A 22,559-nucleotide genomic window follows, 5' to 3' on the forward strand; every position below is an offset into this window, starting at 1 on the left:
GCGCTGTTCACACAGGCCAGGACATTACGGAATTTTTCCAGAAAAGACCGTTCACACATCCATTCCAAAATACCGATAAATTGTGACATCATTCACCACAAATGAGCTTTAAACGGCTGCGCTTGTATTTGTAAACATTTGACTACATTACAAACTCTGTGGATGACCAGTATTGTGAACAACTTCGATGAAAATATAGAGAAACACTTTCGCATGTCGAGATGTTCATAATATGTGTGTTTGCTGGCGCTCACAGGCACACGCAAAGCTTGAAGATAAACAAAGAATGGCTTATCATAAGCATCTTATCGATGATTATTTACAGTTGGCATTAAGAAGAACATATAAACGTTATCTGACTAACATCAAGCAGCTAAACGCGTCTGGGAAAATATTCAAAGGCTTTTATTCTCATAAACCACGCGCACGGGAATGCGTCTGGCTGTTCTGATTGGCTAAAGCAGATGTCTCACGTCAGCACGTTCCAGACGTGCACGCGCTCTTTCTGGCAATCTTCCTTCTGCATTCACACAGTGCAGCATTCCGGCAAATTACCGGTAATGTTACAACTTCTCTTTCCAGAAAATAGCCAGAACGAATTTACCAGTATTTTCAAAAAGGACCTGTTCACACATACAACCTTTCCGGAAAATTGCCGGCAATTTTCCGGAAAGGTCTGTATGTGTGAAAGGGGCTATTGTGTCAATTAAAAAACAAATTATCCTCAGAAAATAGCTTGTTAAAGTAAATAACAGTCAGCTCACCTTTCTCTTCATTTTCTTCTTGATCTTGGCCAGCTTTTCTTTCTCTTCCTCTGTGAGATCCTCTGTAAAACATTAGTTAGCAAATACTGTCAGTTCAAGAGTTGAACAAAAGGCAACAAAAACATTTTAGATGCATCAATCAATGCTCCAACCCCGTAACAAAACTCCAATCCTCTTGCAATAGACAGGAATCTCACATTAAGATCTGCCTTAATCTAATCAATAACCAGCCAACTGCTTTTCGGTATTGAACATGAAAACAAGTCTTCAGTTAATTTCAAGTAAAATAACTCTTTATTGTAACAACTCATTAGCTCTCTAATGTTAAGGTTTCCACTAACAAACATCTGCCCACGACAGGCTAAACAAAATGGATAAACCGGAGAATTGTTCTGCGCTAAAAAAAGAACATCACCACAATAATCAATATATCGACTTATCGTACTTGAAGATGACCTCAATAATTATTGCCATTGCAGTAAATATTTACAAATGCACAAATGACTTTAATGCCATTTTACGATGGCGTTTTCGTTCTACCTCACAGGTGTCAAGGTTTGAGGTTAAACATTTACCCAATAGGACTTTTAATAGTTTATATAATAGGACATTTACCTTTTTAACTTCAAATTATAGAATCTAAATAACCTTAATTATTAATGCTAATTATTAATGCTAAATAACCTTAATTAAGAATGCCAAGTATTTTAAAGTGTCTATAGCCATTTGCATTGTGCTGTTATATAATCATTACACATCTCAAAATAACAATCATTTCACTAATCGCAAAAAATATCAGTGACAATATATCGCACAACAAGAATTCCTTATTGTGACAGGCCTAAATCACCACAGACATGAACCAACTGAAAGATCTCAGAAGTTGTTTCAACTGAACAAAACACCTTAGTTTGTTGATATCGATGTCACACTAGTTCAGGGGTGGCCAACCCTGTTCCTGGAGAGCCACCTTCCTGCAGATAAAGGTTAACCATATCAAACACACCTGAACCAATTGATTAGGACCTGAACACCACATGATAATTACAGGTAGGTGTGTTTGATATGGGTTGCAACTGAAATCTGCAGCATGGTGGCTCTCCAGGAACAGGGTTGGCCACCCCTGCACTAGTTCGTTCGTAAAGGAACAGGATGTAATTTTCACAGCTAGGGGGCGCATATTCACAACAAACAAAAGTGCAGTTTGATGATGCAATGACAGGGTGGAACTGTCTTCATTACAACCTACAAGACACCAGCAGGAATCATGCGAATTAGCTAAAGTATTCAATACTGCTAGAACAGTATGGTAGTCATTAGCATGGCTAATCAGGACTTGATCAGTGTAGCTAGTTCAAACTGCTAATTCCTCATGTATTCACATTATCCCAAATGTTTAAAAGAACGTTAAAATCCAAAGTCAGCACATTGTTCTAGTGGTCTATGGATATTTCAATCAAACAATCTAACATATTGTGCCTTTAAAGGCCTACTCACACTATGCTATCTGAGCCATGCCCAGACCCAATTCCCAGATCATTTGAGAAGTGTCAGTGGGCTGAATCGGGCTCAGGCACAGTTCACTTGGCCCGGTTGGAAGAGGTGTGCCTGAGCACAGTTCACTTGGGCTTTGGCGCGGAACGCTTGTGTGTGAGTGCAAAATGCACCAGAGCCCGAAATTAAAAGCAAGACGTGACTTTTAGGGGACTGTTTCATATGGATTTATTATTCATTCTTACTGTTCTATGAACGCAAACTGTCTTAGGTTATTAAAGACGCAAACCCCTCACTAGGCATGAAAGCTGCGCACCTTCAGCAAACCTCCTAATTCTTGCAACACGAGGACATTATGATTGTTTATGAGCGTCAAAAATGGCTGATCTGTTCGTCAAAATATTTGACTGCGTGTCACTGCATATCAAACGACATTACTAAAGAAATCTCCCTGTGCTCAGCAATAGCGCTTCTGACCAGCACATCATCGATGACGCAAGCGTGCCTAGGCCCGAATGCTATGTGAGTGCAGGCCGTCGGAGGGAGACAGGAGGGGGGACAAGCGTGCTTTGGCTCGGTACAAGGCAACTGTACATAGTGCGAGAACGCCCTAAGAGTGCTTTCACACTTGGTTCAATTGGTTCAAGTTCGATTTTTTCCTTCCGAACCACAGTACACTTGCGTCATTAGGCTGCTGTTGCATGTACGGCTGTTACTAGGTGACATATCACAGTCATTCTGCTTTTACTGAATCTTATGGTTTTGTTTCACTAGCTAAACGTACCGTACTTTGATGGCAAATGAACAGTATACTGGGGCCTTGATGTAAATTCGCACCAAGCTCAAGTCATGTCAGTCACTCACCCTTGGCCTCCAGTTTCTTCAGCAGCCTGGCATCAACTTTGCTGAGCAGATCCTCCATCTTGACCTTGGGAGGTCGACCCGGTCGTCTACCTTGGCCTTTGGCCCGACGACCAGTGGAACGAGGCTCTTTGTCTGGATTTGGGGGACGACCTCGTCTGCCGGTTATCGCCATGATCATCGAGGGCACTTCCTCATTGGCAAGCTGAAACCATTTCTTACCCTGTAACAAACCAACAGGAGATGGTGCGTCATGCAGTAGTGTAGATTGTTTGAGTGAAAACATCACCACATGACTGTAGCACTTGTGTGAACACAGACCTCAGGAGTTTCCCGCTCCTCATAGAAGTCACCCACTGGCATGCGTGGACTGAAGCTGAAGTGCTCCCTGGAAACACCCTGGAGATTCTCATGATACCTTTTCAGATACTGAAGGAACAGGAGAGGCAAAAGCAAGTGGATGAAGACAGAATCCTCTTCACCACTCGTGCAGATAAAGTTTTTCGGTTGGAAATAATTTGCCCTGCAGGTTTAACACAGATCTTACCTTGATGACCTCAGGGAACTGCTTCATCCTTCGGCCGCAGGGGCTGTAGTACCATGTCTCCCCTTTCAGGCGGTCCTCAAGTCTACGAACTCTGATCTCCCGCTTCCAGCTAGCAAAGATAAACAGCACATCAAACAGGATACCCATACCTTAACAAATTATTTGTCACACAATAATTCTGTGTTTGAATCTGCAGAATAAATGGACACTGAATGCCTTGCTTTAGGCTAGGGGAGGTCGCTATAAATAAAATCAATTTTACAGTACAGTAAACAGTAGAAAGTTCACGATATAGCTATTTAAACAGTTAGGTATTCCAGATAATCAACAAAAGGGGGTTGTATTAAATACATTGAAATGCTTTTGCTAAATGTAGTATGGATGCACAATATTGGATTTCTGCCAATATTTCAAGGTTGAGCTGATGCCCATATCTTATCTGATTGTGCATTATTGATAAATGATCATATATAGATTAATTTACAGAGTCAGGTTTAATATTTGTATTCCCCATAAGTGGCCGCTTCTCACAATTGACCCTCTTCACATATTTTTATTTCTCAGCTGCGGAAGTCTTCATAGTTGGACAAAATTAGAAAGCAGTAAATGGGAAAGAACCACATTTTTTTTTTAATTCTAATTTGCTTACATAACCAAAGAAAACCTCCAGGATAGTGACTTTCAAAAAAAGGAACAAAAATTGTACAAGACTGATAACGACAGCCTGAAGAGAGAACAATGTCAAGTTCATGATCCCGCATGTAGGCACCGCATAAGAAACACCTCACACAGTTGTTAACTTTTGAACAGAACTGATTATTTAATACACAAAGAACATCAATTCGCTGATACCACAAACAGAGTTAGAAAGATAACACTTTTAAACAGAAATGTTGCCTGTTTCTCAATACCAATTATGCAAAGTTCGGACTTGCGTCCTAGGAAGTTCAGACTTGGAAGAACGAACTCCTGAGGACACAAAGCGGGTACTTCTTCAAAAAGAAGGGCAGTGTAGTTTATAACGTCACTTACCTCACCATGGATTTACTGGTTTACACTTAATCCGAGTTTTTAGTTCTAATCAAATTCACATAATTATCTGCAATATTATCGGTTAAGCGTACAGATAGTTCTACACTTTGAATTTCTACTAGAAATACACCATCCAGGAACCTTTGGCGTACTCTTTTTCAACATACAATGATTTGGGACATACTTCTTGAATTTTTAAATACTATTTAGGACAAATAGTATGCGAAATTGACATCTTTGTTGCAGATGTAATAACACAGAAAATGTGATGCAGATATTTACCAGTTGGCTAGATATTAATTAATAGTCATATAAACACCTGTACTTGACGATTGGTCTTGTGTGTCCACCAAGTTTGTAGTTCTAATCAAATTCACAACCAACTTGCAATGTATTGTGGTCAATATTATGGGTTAAGAGTAGGGATGTTATACACTACAAATTTCTACCAGAAATAGTTTATCATCCAGGAATCTTTGGCATACTCTTTTCAACATACTGCGGTTTGGGACATGTGACATGCTAACTGTATTTTTGAATACTATTTAGGATGATTGGTATGCGAATCGGGATGCAGCAAAAGCTTCTTGTTTAATGAATTGTAGGCATAATGGCTATCACCGTACGTCACTGGAAATAATAATAAAAATTATACACAAAAAAAAAAAAACAATTGATAAAAAAATATATATTGTTGTTAAAATTGTATTCATTATGCATATGTGTATACTCTACACTCCTATCAGCTACTATATTTCCCCCTTTTTTTTTTTAAGAAATGTTACTAGTATGTAATGTAATGTAATGTAATGTGTATTTATATAGCGCATTTATTGTATATGGCCATACACCCAAAGCGCTTCACAATCATGAGGGGGGTCTCTCCACACCACCACCAGTGTGCAGCATCCACTTGGATGATGCGACGGCTGCCACAGGACAACGGCGCCAGTGAGCTCACCACACACCAGCTATTGGTGGAGTGGAGAGACAGTGATAGAGCCAATTCAGTGGACGGGGATGATTGGGAGGCCATGATCGTAAGGGCCGATAGAGGGACTTTGGCCAGGACACCGGGATTACACCCCTGCTTTTTCACGAGAAGTGCCATGGGATTTTTAATGACCACAGAGAGTCAGGACCTCGGTTTAACGTCTCATCCGAAAGACGGCGCCCACTGACAGTGTAGTGTCCCCTTCACTTTTTACTGGGGCATTAGGACTCACTTAGACCACAGGTTGAGCGCCCCCTGCTGGCCTCACTAACACCACTTCCAACAGCAACCTAGCGTTCCCTAGTGGTCTCCCATCCAGGTACTAACCAGGCTCAGCCCTGCTTAGCTTTAGTGAGTAACCGATCTTGGGCTGCAGGGTGATATGGCTGTGGCACATGATAGTATGATTGGGAGCTGGGTTTTTGATCAGTTATCATGACTGAATGCAAGCATTTTATTAGCTTTAGAAGCACACTTGAAGAAAAAAAGTTGACATAAAGAGCACCCTCACCCATGTGCCAAAGGAAACTGGACTTGCTCTTCACTTGCAATCCGGCGTCTAGGGGTGTCTCCTGTCACACAAACAAAAAATTGATATTTTACTGTCAAATACAAAAAATAGGTTTACCACCGCTAAAAAAATTATAATTTAAAACCCCTAACATGTAGATACCTGCTGTGGAGCTTTTATCGTCTCCATCATCATCTTCAGCTTGGCCTTGCTTGGGAGATTTTGCCTCATTCACGCCTTCTTTCATCTTGCGTTTCCAGATTCTTTTGGGTTGGGTTATCAGGCTCTCATTATTGATCAGATTGGAGTCATGGATAAGGACCTTTGGATCGAGGAGAGGAGGAAAACTTGAAGGTGTTGAGGTATCACTTGGGAGGCCCATTGCTTCTTTAGAGACTTTCCTCTTCTTAACTGTAGTCAATGAATTATCCTCGGCTTTCTTTCTCCTCCTAACTTTCTCTGGTTTGGTGCCATCAGCTGTTAACTTCCGCTTTTTGGTCTTGGAATCCGGAGTGCCAACTGCAAATAGTAGAGTCAGAAAGTGTTTAACATCTAACAATTAAAAATGACTCCTATTAAATAAAACTGTATTATTTATTAACTACATAAGCATGCTAATATAAACAGAAAGTCGCATTTACTTTCAGCAGTAGCTTGTGGTGTCTTTGGGGTTCTAGGCTTCCGTGGCTTTTTAGTTGGCATGACAATAAGAGTTTCAGGTATGTGTGTGGTCGTACCTTCAACAGAGCCACTTACAACCACCTGCAGAGCTTTAACGGTCATTGCAGAGAACTCTTGTCCATTCTCTTCAACAAGAATCTGATCACCTATAGGGAAGATTTTGTGTTTATACATCAAAGGATCTGTTTTAAAGTTAAAATTCAAGTAATGCATCAAGCACATCATAGCATTCATATTAATTAACAGAGACGCACATTATACTGGGGGACCATACAGGTTCTTGGCCAACATTCTGATTACATTAATCAGTCAATAATGGAAAATGCAACTTTACAACTGATTTCAAACATGTTTTCTTCTCAATTACTCATCTATTGTTCCTTTTTAATCAATACTAAAATAAAATTAATCAACACTAATTTAGCAACATCATACTCTTCAGCCTGCTTTAAAAGAACATACTTCATACTAATGATGTTGAATGACATACTCACTTGTAGCTATTAAATGTTCTGTTTTAGTGTTGTTTGATTTCAGCCAAAACATGTAAACTATAATCATCTTATAGAATTTGACGCAAAAGCCTGTGAGAATGTAAGGCTGTATGCCCACCAAAGTGTTTGTCCCTCAAGGCTAACATACTTTTTTCAATAATTTTCAATGGGTGAGGTGCATTATTAAAAAACACCAGCAGTGTGGCGAAGCGCTGAGTGTCTATTTTACGCTGAGCACTGCAGAGTCTGCATTTTTTTCTGGCCACTAAGAGATTAAGAACATCCAACTTTGGGTAAAATACAGCGCTCATTGCTGTCACTATTTACCTACAACTCTTAAGTGTCCAAGTGTTTTTAGCTGGCTAAAATGTTATCGGTTCTTCATTGGTGCATTCGGAGGCTCACCTTTCATCGAGTGTGTAGAGGCATTAATAGATGTAGAAAGCATGGAGGAGCTGTTTTGTGAAGTGTTGTTAAAAGAGTCTTCGAGAAGAGACATGCTATCTTTGAGGGACGTCCCTTCAGTTGAACTGGCAGAGGTCATGGAGCTGTTCAAGTTTTCTTCTTCGTAAGAAGTGTCCTGCAAGTCTCTGGAGTCATCAATCATGAATCCTTCTGTAAACTTTGACTGGTCTTCAGTCTGGGAAAGACCGTATGAATTATCGAAAGTGTCCATCATTGAACTCCCTTCCTCAGCTTTTGAGCTTTCAAGGTAGGTTGACTCTGCCAAGGACGGGTAGACCAGTGACGAATCAGTGCCAAAGGTGTCATTTAAAGTGTCGTTTCCTCCTTTCCTCTGGGTAACCAGATCTTTGATACTATTAGAGTCCTTTCTGACAATTATCAAAGTTTCTTTCACTGGTTCCTTTGGAACAATGAAAGCTGGTTCAAGGCTCCTGCCATGAGTTTGCACCATATGCATCTCAGGTTGAGCGTCCTTGGACTCCATTTTGGATGTGCCAGTTTTAACTCCATCTATACTCTGGGAACCACAGGCCTCAGGTTTACCTGAGGTTTTCTGACTAGAGTGTGACTCCCCAAAGTTGTGATGCACCTCACCATGTGAACCTACAATTGCCACCAAGTCAGGTGGTTGAGCTGCAAAGCCAACGATGGAATGAGACACATTTGGAACAGGAGAAAGAATGAGCGGTGTAGAGGATGCCTGAGAAGAAAAGCTAACAGCAGGAGAAGGAGCAGTAGAAGCTAAGGGGGCACCTTGACGAGAACCAGACACAACCACTGGAAGTGCAGAAAAGGCTGGGAGAGAGAGTTTATCAGCAACAGATGTTGGAGTTGAGGAAGCAGCAGGATGTTTAGGACTCTGGCCTGTTAGAGGTGATGCCTCCTGGGGTCCTTTCAGTGATGCCAGCGCAGGAGGAGTAGAGACAACAGATGGAGACGCAGCTAAAGATAGAGGTGTTGCAGAGACCTGTGGACTTTTCGACCCCTGAGCATCAGCTAGAGGAACCGTCTGAGGAGGCACCGTTGGAGGATGCGTCAAGGTCTTAGAAGAAATCACCGTAGACTGGCTTTGTAAAACAGCAGGTGGAGATCTGGAGATTTTCGAAGACGAAGTTGAAGTTGTACCAATTCCTGAAGGAGTGTCATCAGCTGATAAAGGTGTTGAGAAGACTGGTTTTTGGACTTGGACCATCAGAGGTGGTGGAGAAGGAGGAGTTACGGATAAGTGTGCACAGACACCCAAAGCTGTTGATGAAGAATGTGAATCTTGCCCAGATGCAGCTTGATGAGGGAGGGTCGATGTTTTACGAGGAGAACTAGTCAGCTGTTGAGGAGGTCCAGCAATGGGGGAGGAACTTTGCTCCTTTAGAGCAGCTCTCATGTCCTGATGTGGTTGTGCAGGTTCTTCCAGATCCATAGATGGATGCTGCACACCCTGGTTAAAGTCAGTAGAGGAACCAGGGGCCTTTACAGGAAAACCTTCAGTTCTGGGTAGACGCTGGGGTACAGAGCTTCTCTCAACTCCATTGAAGCCTTTATCGGTTTCTTTAAAGGACTCATTCATGTGAACTGACAAAAGAAAATACACATAAGTTAATAGTAAGACAAGTACAAAAAAAACAACAACAACAACAACAACAACATTGCTAAATACAGGCAGCAACAATCTACATTCACTTTAATGTGATATGACATAACTAAAAGTGGATTTTTAGGTCAGAGATGTGGCCTGGAAAGTAGTGCACTATGCTGCTAGTGCAACTACAATTTTAATTGTACAAGTAAACGGTTGTGCAGAAGCATCTGCACAGAATTCACACCGCTACACTCACTGTTTTGCCCATGAAATGACCTATGAGGAAATTGTTACACAGTGAGAAAGTAAACGAATAAGTAGTTTTAAAGTCAGCATGTGCATGATCATTGTGAAACTACAGAACCTCTGCTGCTGATCTCACTATTTGTAGGTTAAGCAAAGCCAAAGGTAATTCGTCTTTATCTTAAATGAAAAGCACAGTATTATTGTCTGTTTTATTTTTTTTCTAGGTTGCATATGCTAATGCAGATGAGCAGGACAAAACGTGGGCAGAAAAGAGAACTAGGCCAAGACATCACTTGTTTTGTATTTATCTGTATGGTTTACTTCCTAAATGGAGCCAGCTTGAATACCATTGGTAAAAACCAAGTATGACTGTACAAATGATATTTTTGTCAGAGAACAAAAAAATAGTAACAGACCTAGTGATATTAAAAGCTATTCAGGAAGTGGATAGCACCACCCAATGCAGGAAATAAGATTGACTGCAACAATATGTGCTGCCATTTTTAACTATTCTACCTACATTTCAGAATATCTAACAATATATCCCCCAAAGCCATCTCAATTCTGAAAATAAGTAAAATCCAACCATGCTAACCAGTATGTCACTTATGGATGACCATGTAGAGACCTTGAGTAAAGCTTTATTTTGAAAGCCTTATAAAATAAATAAATGGCCATTGATTCAATTAATTTAAAAATGAATCGATTTTAGATGCTCTACAGCCCAAATAGTAAACATGAAAATGTAGAAATAACATTAAACTATTAACAAACATAATGTTAACATTTAGGACATTAAGAATCATACATTACATAACTTAATTTTGCATTTAAAATTCCTTTATACTTAAAACACTTGGGGCTGGTTTAATATACAGCGCTTAGACTAAGCCAGGACTCCTAATAGTTTAATTAAGACAATTAAATGTGCCATAGAGAGTGCGTTGAAAATGGTAAATTGTTATCTGATATCTACATAGTAGGTATGTTGCTTAGTTATTCACCTTTAATCGAGAAGAGTGGAGAGTGAGGACAGGAAAGCATTGGGAGCAATAAGAAAGGAACAGGACTGGCAAAAGACCTCGAGCCAGGAATTGAATTTAGGTTGAACTTAGGTCGCACGCAAACAATTGGCAGTAAGCGCGTATTCTCTCTCAGCAAAATTTCAATGTATTGTGACATATTTAACTTAATGTTAATAGGCCTAAATAATAACCTATATTTTAAAATATATTGCTACACATGTAGCCTATTGAGACTATTTGCAATTTCCTGTCAGCCTTCTCTCTTACTTTGTGGCAAGCCATAGTTTTTGATTATTATGTTTAAATTATTATATGTTTGAACTCAAACTCGCTGTTAACATAGCTTTATCTCATTTCAGAGCACACAACATAATCGATGCATCTATGTTCGACCTTCAAGGTTTCACGATAGTAGCGTGCACGAGCAGTTATGTAGATTATTTCAACTTAAGTCAGATTAGCTAGATCAAATGATCTCCAACTTAATGTTTTGGAAAAAATGTAAGGGTGGACGTTTAGTTCGGCTCATTGAAGTCAGGTTTTTGACTTTAATCCCAGCTTTTCAATGGTGTTGAAATTCTAAGCTAATAATGCTGATATGTGACAGTGGCCTACCTTGCATCTCTCTGCTCTTAGGAGAAGGGGAACTCATTGGGATGGACACATGGTGTGGACTGCTTCTGCCTCCTCCACTGCCCACATGATGGTGCTGAGGGCTTCCTTGTGGAGGCGTAAAGCTCTGCCCGACAGACTGTACCACTTGAGCCTGGGCTTGAGACTGGGTCTGGGTCTGCGGTTGGGACTGGTGTGGTGCATGCTGGTAAAAGGGCATTCCATTAGGCATTATAGTATAATGCTGCTGCTGCTGTTGTTGTTGTTGTTGCTGCTGCTGGTGTTGAGGTGGGTGGAGATGCGAGGGGTGTTGGAGATGATGTGATGCTGCAGACTGGTTCTGCAAGGCTGGAGTCTGCTGGTGATGCTGGGACACTGGGATGCTCTGATGAGCCTGGTTGGGATATGACCCATATATGCTATGAGAGTTAAATCCCATGGACATCGAGGAGCCCCCCTGCTGCTGCGGCCCAGGATTACCCCTTCCCCAATACTGCAACCCAGAGCCCAGGGGCTGCCGAGAGGGTCCCATGCTGCCGTTGACTTGGTAGGGTCCATGCCCCTGGAAGTGGTGCTGCTGCTGCTGAGGCTGCTGTGGTTGTGAGCCTGGTTTCTGGTGCAACCCGTGGGGAGGTACAGGCCCCATCGCTGGGCTGAACTGTGACTGGCCCCACAGATAGTCAAATCCAATGCTGCCTGGGAGGTGATGGTTGCTCATATGAGGATAAGAAGAAGAGGGAGGGAGGGTGCCAGGCTGGCTGCTCCCACCTGCAGTAGTGATGCCATTCACATTCATTTCGCCATTCAGGTCTGTGTCATGAGGGGCATCAGAGGAAAAAAAAAACAGACAACATTATTAATCTACTATGACAGGTGTTGACTTATGTTTGCTAATGCTGTGTTCATACCAGACGTGGAAGTGTCAAGCGCAAGTGATTTACATGTTAAGTCAATTCAAAGACGCAAATAGACATCATGCGGCGCGATACACACGAATGAGGCGGCGCGAGTTGAACGTTTTGTGCGATTAACGTGCATATTGTGTGTTTCACGCAAATTGTCGAGTTCGAAAATCTGAACTTCAGCAGCTTGCTCTTGTGGGGGAGTCATTATAACGTAGCACCTGTTGTCGGTGTCCCGGGAGAAAATCCTCCAGCCAATACCGGACAACAGTTCATCAAACTGGGCTCGCCTCAGTCAGAAGCACCACTGGAAGCTTTTGTCATCCAGGTATAGTTTCTAGAAGAGTTGATGAAATCACACAGCTGGGTGCACCTCTGAAAAGATACAGTGCACTCAGACACGGCTCCAAACGAATCAATGCTGTTTTTCAACCTTCATAAAGCATATAAACACAACCATATTAGCCGTTTAGCAACGAAGCTACAATCACCGGGCAGACAGAAGTACTGCCCATTATGCAAATCTGCGTCTGCTTTTAAGTGAATTTGATGCGCAAATGAAGGAATGAAATGCGAATAGCATGATTTATCCGCGCTTGCCACGTCTGGTGTAAACACAGCATAAGGCTGTGCAATATATATTGTACAGAAAAAAATAAAACGTCTATCATTTCACATTATGCACTACTGTTCATTTCATAGTGTTGCAAAAAATATAATTTATGGTAATCAGTTCATCATTTAAATGACTGCAATATTACACACCATTGTAATATGCAGAGGGAAATCTTAACAGTGTTGTGAGTCAGATGCAATCTTGAAAGTACAATGTTTGCATTTTATTTGCGATTTTTTTTATGTTGGCCCTATAATTAGCTTATGAAAAAAGTTTTATATTTTATTAATATTCAGGGATCAACAATAAGGACTGCCCGATGGCCAGCGTGAGAGATGTTCAGGACAGTAGAGAGAATCGTAACTGGTCCGATCAGGCAAGTGCTGCCTTGTCATCAAATTTTAATTTGCCTGTGACTATTTGTCAGTTGTGCGTAAACAGAGTCTTAGAATGGAGAAACAATTTGTGCTTTTAAGTCTTTGAATGCTACCTTTTCTGTGAAGTCGTAAACACCATATTGCTTTTTGGTTCCTTTTATCTGATTGGTTGTGAGCATGTTACTTTTTTCCACAACCTGGTAAAAACCAGAACAGAAGAGACAGCAACTTAAAATTATGAGGTTAAAAAAAAAAGTCTGTTTCTAACGTTGTGGAAAAAGATATTTACATGGGCAGAACACAACGATAAAAATGAAGTAATTAATGTTTTACATAGTTTTCTGTCACTTTTAATTCAGCCACTTTTTGCTTTGCAATAAAATACCAGCACATTTTCCATACTGCTGTATTTTACTGCTAAATATTTTAACAATTTTAAAATATTTAAATTCTAAATTCACAGACATTGTTTTTGACACAATATTTAAAATATCTGGTTAAGAAATAACAAAATTTATTTATTTATTTTGTTGGGGCTAGTCAAAATTTTTGCAGGGCAAGTAAAAATCTGAAACGCTGGTCAAGTTGGGCCAGTAGAAAATGTCCTTATCGTTGAACCCTAATATTAATTTATTATTTACACATTTTTAGTTAAACATTTGCGCCTGAAGTTCTAAATAAGGTGATAAATAAAAGTACATATTTAAAAATGAAAATAATAAAATAAAATAGCCCTTTATTTTTGGTCATTATTATCGATTACTGACTATATCATGATAAATCATTTTCGGGATACGAGATGACTTGTATTATAATATGACATTTTTTACATATATAGCCCAGCCCTAATGTATGCATTCCATTTATAATCCACAGATAGCAGAAACTCACTTTTCCCTTGCTGGGGGAAGCTCATGGAGGACCCGTTAGTATAGAGAGAATCTCCTGAGGAATGCTTCAGTCCTGAGTTAGCGGACACAGAAGAGTGAGGCCCATAGTTAAAATGGTTATTTGCTTCCATCTGGCGGGAAGAAAAGAGAGAAACACCAGATCTCAGACTTGTGAGAGAAAAGAGATTTAAAAGATAGTTTAAGCAAACCACTTTTTTTTAAATATATAAACACTTGTCATTTATTAATGTATATGTAGAAAGCAGAAATAAACACTTTAAATGAGAACCAGCAATGTGATGCAGCACTATCCAATCAGGCATTCAGTTTATGCACTTGAAATAGTTGAATGCATTAAGTGTACAACGCTCCACGCGTAGCTTCAGTCAGCTTGTTTAAAATGTTCATTAAAAAGCATTTGAAATCCAAATTTACTACGGTTATTTTGGTAACTTCTATTGTTATTGTTAGCTGAAAATCCATGCAAGCTAATCCACAAAATTAACTTTTTGTTAATTTGTTTATCAGATTTTGGCAATCTGACAATTTGCTTCGGCAATAAGATTGGCGGTCCGTCTGATGATGTCTGTTTGCTGGCTTCAGCAACAATATTTCTAACCACAACCCTCTTACTGTTAGTTTACTATGAGGGAATGATGCACACAAAAAAAGCCCCGCCCCTACTCAATATTGCATTTTAGGGTGCTTTCACACCTGTGAATAGATTCAGTTGTTTTGAAACAGGGATTACAATTGTTACATTGTTGCTCTTTGTTCTTGGTGCGGTTCGCTTTCACACGGCAAAGTTTCTAAACAAACCAAAAGAGCTGAAACAAGTCACGTGTGAGTAAACTCTCCTCACATTGGTCAGAGTATCAGGGTTTATTTTGAGTTCCGCTCAGCTGTCAGGGGAGGTGGTGGTTAGGTGGTGTTTGACAATGTGCGTGCAACGTGTCCGAAGAGCGAGGTGGGATGCGGTGGGGAGGCGTGAGAAGGGTGCGCAACGAATTTGAGGACCAGAATGAAGACGCGCGATTTCCGCAAGATTATCACTCGTTTGCGGGCAACCAGAAGTGTATGTGCATTTGCGGGAGACTCCCGAAACTTCCGGGAGACTTCTGATGTCTGGAATGACCTCCCGCCCTACTCATAATTCTCTCTACATATAGCCGTATGCCTCTAACATATCCATAATACACTTTGATATAACCAGGCTCGGATCGTACCCCTTTCCACTACAAACGATCCGCTCCAGAGTTCATTTCAATCGAGCCGAGACCACCTCATTCAAGCGATCTCGGATCGATTGTGTTGGCGTGAATCAGAGCGCGATTGCTGGACTCACATATGCCAAATGAACCGTGCTAACTGGGCAAATGAGACAGGTTCTGTAACAAAAGTCTAGGTGTGAAAGCACCCTAGATGGATGTACATCAACATACTGATAGTCTCAGGCACTGTTTACACTAGTGCGCTTTAGTTTTAAAACAGCGTTTTAGAACCAAAACGAACAGCGTCCACACTAGCGTTTCACCTAGCGTTTCTGAACATATCTCCGTCCACACTACGCCACAGAATTGTTAGTCAACAAACGCCGGTTGAACAATAAACCCGATGGCAAAGAAAGCAAGAGAGGTATTTTTGTGGACCTCAGCAACTTCCAGTTCACGTGAACTTTAAATACTATTTAATAACTTTACTACAAAGCAATACAGTATAGAAATTAAATTAAAAGTCCAGCTCACATTTTGTGTATGAATAATTTAATAAAATATTAACTGAATAATGAACAAAAGCACCGCAGTGGTTCAGTTCTGAAGCATGCATCTGATGGACCTTTTGCTATCCCACAGGGCCATGGTTGAGGATTTGCTAAGGGCAGTTAAGCAACTGACACTAAGTTACATGACTGTAACAGCAGAAAGTGGTACATCTAGACCAGTGGTGTCCATTCCTGATCCTAAAGTGCAGAGCTTAGCTCCAACTCCAATTAAACACCTGAAGCACAGGAATCAAGGTCTTCAGGATTACTAGAATAAGAGATGATGGTCTAGATTTGAGTCTGCAGCTCAACTACTGGTTTCAAACTGGTGTGGTCTTTCAAAATTACATTTCAATCTTGTTTGCTAAATATAACAGAGTAGTGTGAAAGTAAGCCACAGTTTGTTGTTACTTTAAAAACGAATAAGAACTGCCACTTTCTACCTGTTGCACAATTGTCAGGGACTTTGCAGACAAAATAGATTTTTAGATAGAAATTTTTTATGTAAACTTTAAAACTATATCAAATAACAAGTATAACAAACATGTTGATGTGCTGTTGATTTTTAAAATTATGCTATTTTCCCACAAAATGTATCCAGCTTAAACAAGCTTCCTCCTCCACTGAAATTCATTTTAAAAAACGGCCTCAGCATTAGCTTTGTCCATTATGCTATTTCTGGCTAAAAGCCTGCAGCTTGACTTCCATGATAGAAAGTAACTTATAGTCTGGTATGAAAAATGAAGTGTTTTTTTATGGCAGGATTTTTTTTTCCCACTAATGGGAAAAAGGGTATTGGAGGACTTTTATACAGGTAATTTACCTTTGATGGCAACAAAGATTAGGTTTTGTGGAAGAGAATTTTACCTCTTTTCCCTTATTACAGTTTTTCATTTGACACTTTGAGTCCCCCTCTGTGTTTGGTGTGGGTGTGTGCGTGTGCAAACTCACGTGAGCTGATGTTGTTTGTTTACAATGGACAGAGAGAACTAGGCATGGGACGATAACTGTTTTCAAGGTATTCCGCGGTCTGGAAAAGTCAAGGTTTTAAAATTGTCAAAATGCTCTGCTATATGGTTCCTAAGGTATGTGTACAATTTCTTTATTTACATTTTTGTTTATCTCTTTTAAATTGAAAAAAATAAAATAAAAATCTGTTTTTGAAACAAATGAAGACAGCAGAAGTCAATAATTAATTTAGCCTGACACATTTACTGTTCCAAAATATTTTAAATGTTTCTTAAAATAAATTATACTGTGTTCAAAGAAGAAAAAAAGTTTGTTTTTATCCAGACATTTAAAAGGAATATATTTTAGAGCAGTAATCACAATACAGTGATATTTTTATCCAAGGTTATCATACTGTCAGAATCTTATTCCGGCCCATGCCTAGAGAGGACCCTTATGACATATTGTTCATCAAATAGTGCTTAGCCGAATGATGCAATGTTGGCTTATGTATATTATTAATGTATGCTTCAAATTGCTGTGAATGCATTCATGAGCACTTCCAACGGCTCTAAAATAAATTAATTGTGCTAATAAAGGTAAATAATATTTAAGTGATTCATTTTTGAAGATATATTATTCAGCATTTTTGTATTTTTCATTTCATTTTTCTGCTGAAAATAAAATCTGCTGAAGATATTTTAAAAAACACACGACCTGTAACCTTTAATAAAAAAATAAACAATTAAGGTCAAAGTTTACAGTTTTTAAGCTTTCTTAAAAATATCTTATTCCGTGGGTGAACTCTCGCTTTAATTTTGCATTGATTAAATGTTTGTTGCTTTTTTTTACTCAAAGTGTACACAGCCATTGACTTCCATTTGGAAAGTCACAAAAATCATGCTTTACTGAATTAAAGATACCTACATTTTAGATTCCCCAAGGGTAACTTAAATGCAAAATTAAAATTTGGAAACATATTCCAATAAAAAAGTACATAAAATTATTTATTTTTGTGATGCAAATGGCATCCACAGACATTTAAAAATCATTAAAGTCATAAAAATAATTACGTATATTATTCAAAATACCCAAACTCATATTTCTTGAATCAATTCTGATTCAATAGTTAACAACAACAGGCAGACCCTTCCAGTACCAAAATTCTCCAGACAAAAACTCTCATCCGAGTATTAATGAAGGCAGAGCGACGCAGCACTAAACAGTGGCTGCGTTTCAACCTCTGCTGTTCTGCCTAAATATATGGCATTTTCAGCATTGTATGCGCGTTTATAACGCTCTTAATTGCTTTTCGGCATCTTCGGCCACATACCGAACATCAATGACCACCGAAACGCTGTGCAGGTAGCCGGTGTGCACGATTTTGAGACACAGCCAGTAAGCACTGCTGTGGCGGACATCACAAATATTGCTCTTCACATCTCAACATAAAATGTCGCAGATAAAGCCGATGAGATGCCCGAGCAATCGCGTTAAATAACACACATCACATACACAGATCTCATGCTGAAAACCAGCTTTAAACTCAACAATTACACTCTTAGTGCATAAATAAACCACTCCAGGCATTCTTAAGAAAGCATATCTAAATGACTATGTAGATTCGCGCATTTAGATCAAATCCAGCACTAATTGTTTTTATATGCGCGTCTATCATTAGCCGCATTGCTAACAGTAAACATTTAACTCCAAACGGCAAGATTTCGTTCGGAAATGGCTGAAGAGCCGACGTACGTAGCTAAAAATAAACAAATTAGAAATAAAGAGTGATATTTAATTAGACAACGTGTTATGAAATTTGAATAAATAAATGAGGGAGATGTGGGAATCGGTTAGCAAGGAGGCTAACCTCTGCACATGACCATGCGCTGCTTCTGGATCTCATCTCTCACACACAACACACGCACACACAAAAATATTTATACACACACATTTTATTAAACTTATATGAAACTAAAACTCCTCAACTTGCAGGTAAACCAGCTCATATCTCGCTTCAGATGTTGTTTTTAATATAATGTTAGTGCTGTATTATAATATTAATACATAAATGATGAGGAAAAAAGAAATAAGATGCGTCCAAACACACTAAAACGAAAACAAAAAAGACGGCTGCTAGAAAAATAAAGCCACAATCGCGCATTAAAACACACGAGCTGAAATACAGGTAATGGGGACACTTTTAAAAAGTGATGTTCAGAATGAGAAACTAGTCATAAGTGTGTGTTTATAAAATGATATTTTGATAGGAAGTTTGATTAAAGTGCTTGTTTTACAGCGGTGGTGATGCCATGACAAAATGAGGCCTGCAATCCCGCATCACAACGATTCCTCGCGACGGTTTATGAGCTTTGAAACAATATTCGCGATTAACATTTATGTTAATTCGATATTCCGGAGTATGAATGAAATCGTCCTCGAAATAAACGCAACGGCGTGTGTTCGCCGGTGTAAATGAAAACAGCATCTCCTATTTTCATAAGCACGGGTTAGTGCGTTATTTAAATAATTAAAGACGTTTAACGTACAGATAAAACGGGCTGATTATATAAATATTGGAGGCTTTGTGATCTGCAAGTCATCACGGCTAAACGTTAGCTTAAGTTTTTCAAGCTCGCTTTATGATACGCGATAACAAAACAAGACGTTTGATCGCCTCGTCTCAGAAGGTCATCTTTGGTTGATAAATTGGCGTTATTTTCCTGATATACGCTAAGAGAAAATGAGGCAGCATCACCCACACAGCACACTCTCAAAAGTTTCCCCGAATAATGATAATAAAACTGCCCAACCTTGATATCTGTCGATCGCACAGGACACAGAGGATGTGGCCCCCCGGCAAAGGACCAATGTTGATGAAGAGGGTGTAAGCGAAGTAAATAATAAACGGGTAAATCGCTAACCTTTGGGTTTCAGATTTGCAAACATGGCTGGTAATGTTTGAGCGCAGCCATGATCACAGAGGAGAGAAAGAGAGCGAGCCGAAAGAGGAAGTGAATGACGGCCAGACGACGCGCACGCTCGCGCCCCCGGGTCCCAGCGCCGGCCATATGAAAAGAGCCGATCGCGCAGATGACAGGAGACGTTGACCTCTGACACACACACACTCGCACACACTCACTGAAAACACTACAATACACCTCTGGGAAAAAAGTTTGAGAAGCTGTGTTGGATTTTACTGAGAAACAGAAGAAGGGGATACTTTTGCTCAAAAATGTATTGTTTTTGCTGTTATTCTCCTCATTTTGTGTTAAATTTTGAGGTTTAAACACTGCATTTTAGGGACATTTCGGCACTAATTTGTGCCAGATTAGGTGCACGTTTTGTATTATTAATTTACATTAACTCCAACTCGCTCTTTAAGATCTCAAAACTCAGGCCTTCTGGTAGTATCTAGAATAGCAAAGTCGAGTAAAGGAGGTCGAGCCTTCTCATTTATGGCTCCTAAACTCTGGAATAGCCTTCCTGATAATGTCAGAGGCTCAGACACACTCTTGCAGTTCAAAACTAGATTAAAAATCTTTTTTTTAGTAAAGCATACACTCTATACATAGCTGTATGATGCATGAATGTGTCCACTCAGGTTTCTATATTTAGTTTATATACACTTTGAACAGCAGCTACGCTAATCATTCTCTTTATTCTGTATTTCCACCTTGGGATACACATCCCAGGGCCCTCAGACTATGCAGCGCCACTGATTCAATCCAAGACCAGCGACAAGGCAATCCCAAGGTTTCCATAATCTTGGACCAGGCCGTATCCTGAGCAGCTGCTGGGGTGGTCATGGAGGAGTGGAGAGCATGATACTGATTCCTGTGACGCTCCAGGGTCAGATGAGTCTTCACTGAGGTCCAGCATTCTCCAGCCTCCAGCGCCTAGACTGCAGCTCTGCACAATACGTTTGGCCAGTGGAGAAATGGTCGTGCCCAATTGAGCCTGGTTTCTCTCAAGGTTTTTTAATTCTTCACTTTCGCCAATTGGTGAAGTTTTTTCCTCGCTGCTGTCGCCACTGGCTTGCATGGTTCGGGATTTGTAGAGCTGCGCATCGATGAATTTGATCTTCAGTGTTTGGACTCTCAGGAGTGATTATTAAACCACACTGAACAGAGCTAAACTAAACTGAACTTAAACACTGAAAACTGAACTACACTGTTTTAATTTATTATGATCTTGTATGTGAAGCTGCTTTGACAAAGTCTACATTGTAAAAGCGTTACAGGGTTCAACGCTAAGGATTTTTCCTACAGGGCCGACTGGGCTAGTGGCTCAGATTTTTACTTGCCCTGCCAACATTTTCACGGGCCCCACCAAAAAAACAAAACAATTTAATTGCTTTTTTTCAGCCACATTTTTTAAATAATGTGTCACAAAATATTGTCTGTGAATCTAGAATTTAAATATTTGAAAAATGTTAAAATATTTAGCAGTAAAATATAGAGTGTGGAACATGTGCAGGTATTTTATTGCAAAACAAAAGGTGGCCGACTTAAAAGTGACGGCAAACTAAGTAAAGCATTACTTTATTTTTTTTCATCGTGTTGTACCCATGTAAATGTTTCCACAACATTAGAAGCTGACGTTTTCATTTAGCGTCATAATTTGATGTTGTGGTTATGTTGCCGTCTATTAAAATTTAGCGACAAGGCAGCACTGCCCTGATCGGGCCAGTAATAATTCTGTCTACTGTCCCGAGCATCTCTCATGCTGGCCCTGGGCCATTGGGCAGTCCTTATTGTTGAGCCCTGCGCTATACAAATAAAGATGAATTGAATTTAATTGAGGGGGGACACAGTGGCGCAGTAGGTAGTGCTGTCGCCTCACAGCAAGAAGGTCGCTGGTTTGAACCTCGCTCAGTTTCAGTGAGGAGTTTGCATGTTCTATTTGCGTTCGCGTGGGTTTCCTCCGGGTGCTTCGATTTCCCCCACAGTCCAAAGACATGCGGTACAGGTGAATTGGGTGGGCTAAATTGTAGATAGTGTGTGTGTGTGGATGTTTTCCAGAGATGGGTTGCAGTTGGAAGGGTATCCGCTGCGTAAAAAGTTGGCGGTTCATTCCACTGTGTCGACCCTGGATTAATAAAGGGACTAAGCCGACAAGAAAATGAATGAATGAATTGAATTGAATAAACATCAACATAAAATATTAGCATATTAACAGAAAAGTAAAGTTCATAGACAAACTTTACGCCACATTCACATGGGGCGTCAGCGTCAACGCTTCCCATTCACTTTGAAATAATCATTTCAAGCTCCGCTTCAGAGGCGTTGCTCGCTGCAGAAGTTGGGACTAGCTCAAGTTTTCAAGCGCCGATGGAAGCCTCAGCCAATCAGATCGCTGTATGCAAATACACTAGCTAGACTGTGGCCTATTGCTGACTGAATTTCATTGGCTCACGCTGCTATGAAGATCGCTTCAGCCCCAACTTTAGACATGCCTTCAGCCAAGCGTTGATGCAGAAGCCGTGTGTGAATAGGACGTTATGGTGGCTTGGGAAAGCAGTTGAGAAAACAGTTGGCATAGAGACATAACTACATATATGTTAGCATGTTTCTTGTATGGATCGGCCGTTTCTTGCTAGGCAGTTGATAAGGTTTTCTGAGTGGTTGCTAAGGTGATACTAGGGTGTTCTAAGTGTTTGATAAGATGTTGCCTTGTGGTTGCTAGGGTGTTCTGAGTGGTTGCTAGGGTGTTTTGACTGGTTGTTAAGGCATGCTAGGCGGTTGCTTAGGTGTTCTGAG

General features: G+C 40.1%; 2 protein-coding genes across 9 annotated transcripts in view; one reads left to right on the forward strand and one right to left on the reverse strand.

The window, feature by feature from the left end:
• The window catches only part of baz2a (bromodomain adjacent to zinc finger domain, 2A), a 52,829-nt gene extending 32,994 nt beyond the window's left edge, over positions 1–19,835 (reverse strand). For 2 of the 8 annotated variants that reach the window (XM_073938337.1, XM_073938335.1), the window contains exons 1-11: positions 19,722–19,787; positions 14,089–14,218; positions 11,306–12,112; positions 7,784–9,412; positions 6,941–7,030; positions 6,366–6,722; positions 6,204–6,264; positions 3,667–3,775; positions 3,441–3,548; positions 3,123–3,342; positions 765–826 (exon numbers count right to left, since the gene is read on the reverse strand). In XM_073938337.1, coding sequence (XP_073794438.1) covers positions 765–826; positions 3,123–3,342; positions 3,441–3,548; positions 3,667–3,775; positions 6,204–6,264; positions 6,366–6,722; positions 6,941–7,030; positions 7,784–9,412; positions 11,306–12,112; positions 14,089–14,218 — 3,573 coding nt within the window. In that variant the 5' untranslated portion in view covers positions 19,722–19,787. 8 annotated transcript variants of the gene reach the window in all.
• The window catches only part of rbm38 (RNA binding motif protein 38), a 199,313-nt gene that overhangs the window by 118,690 nt on the left and 58,064 nt on the right, over positions 1–22,559 (forward strand). The window lies entirely within an intron of this gene.

This window comes from Danio rerio, chromosome 23 (assembly GCF_049306965.1).
Source record: "Danio rerio strain Tuebingen ecotype United States chromosome 23, GRCz12tu, whole genome shotgun sequence".
NCBI classification, from domain to species: Eukaryota; Metazoa; Chordata; class Actinopteri; order Cypriniformes; family Danionidae; genus Danio; species Danio rerio.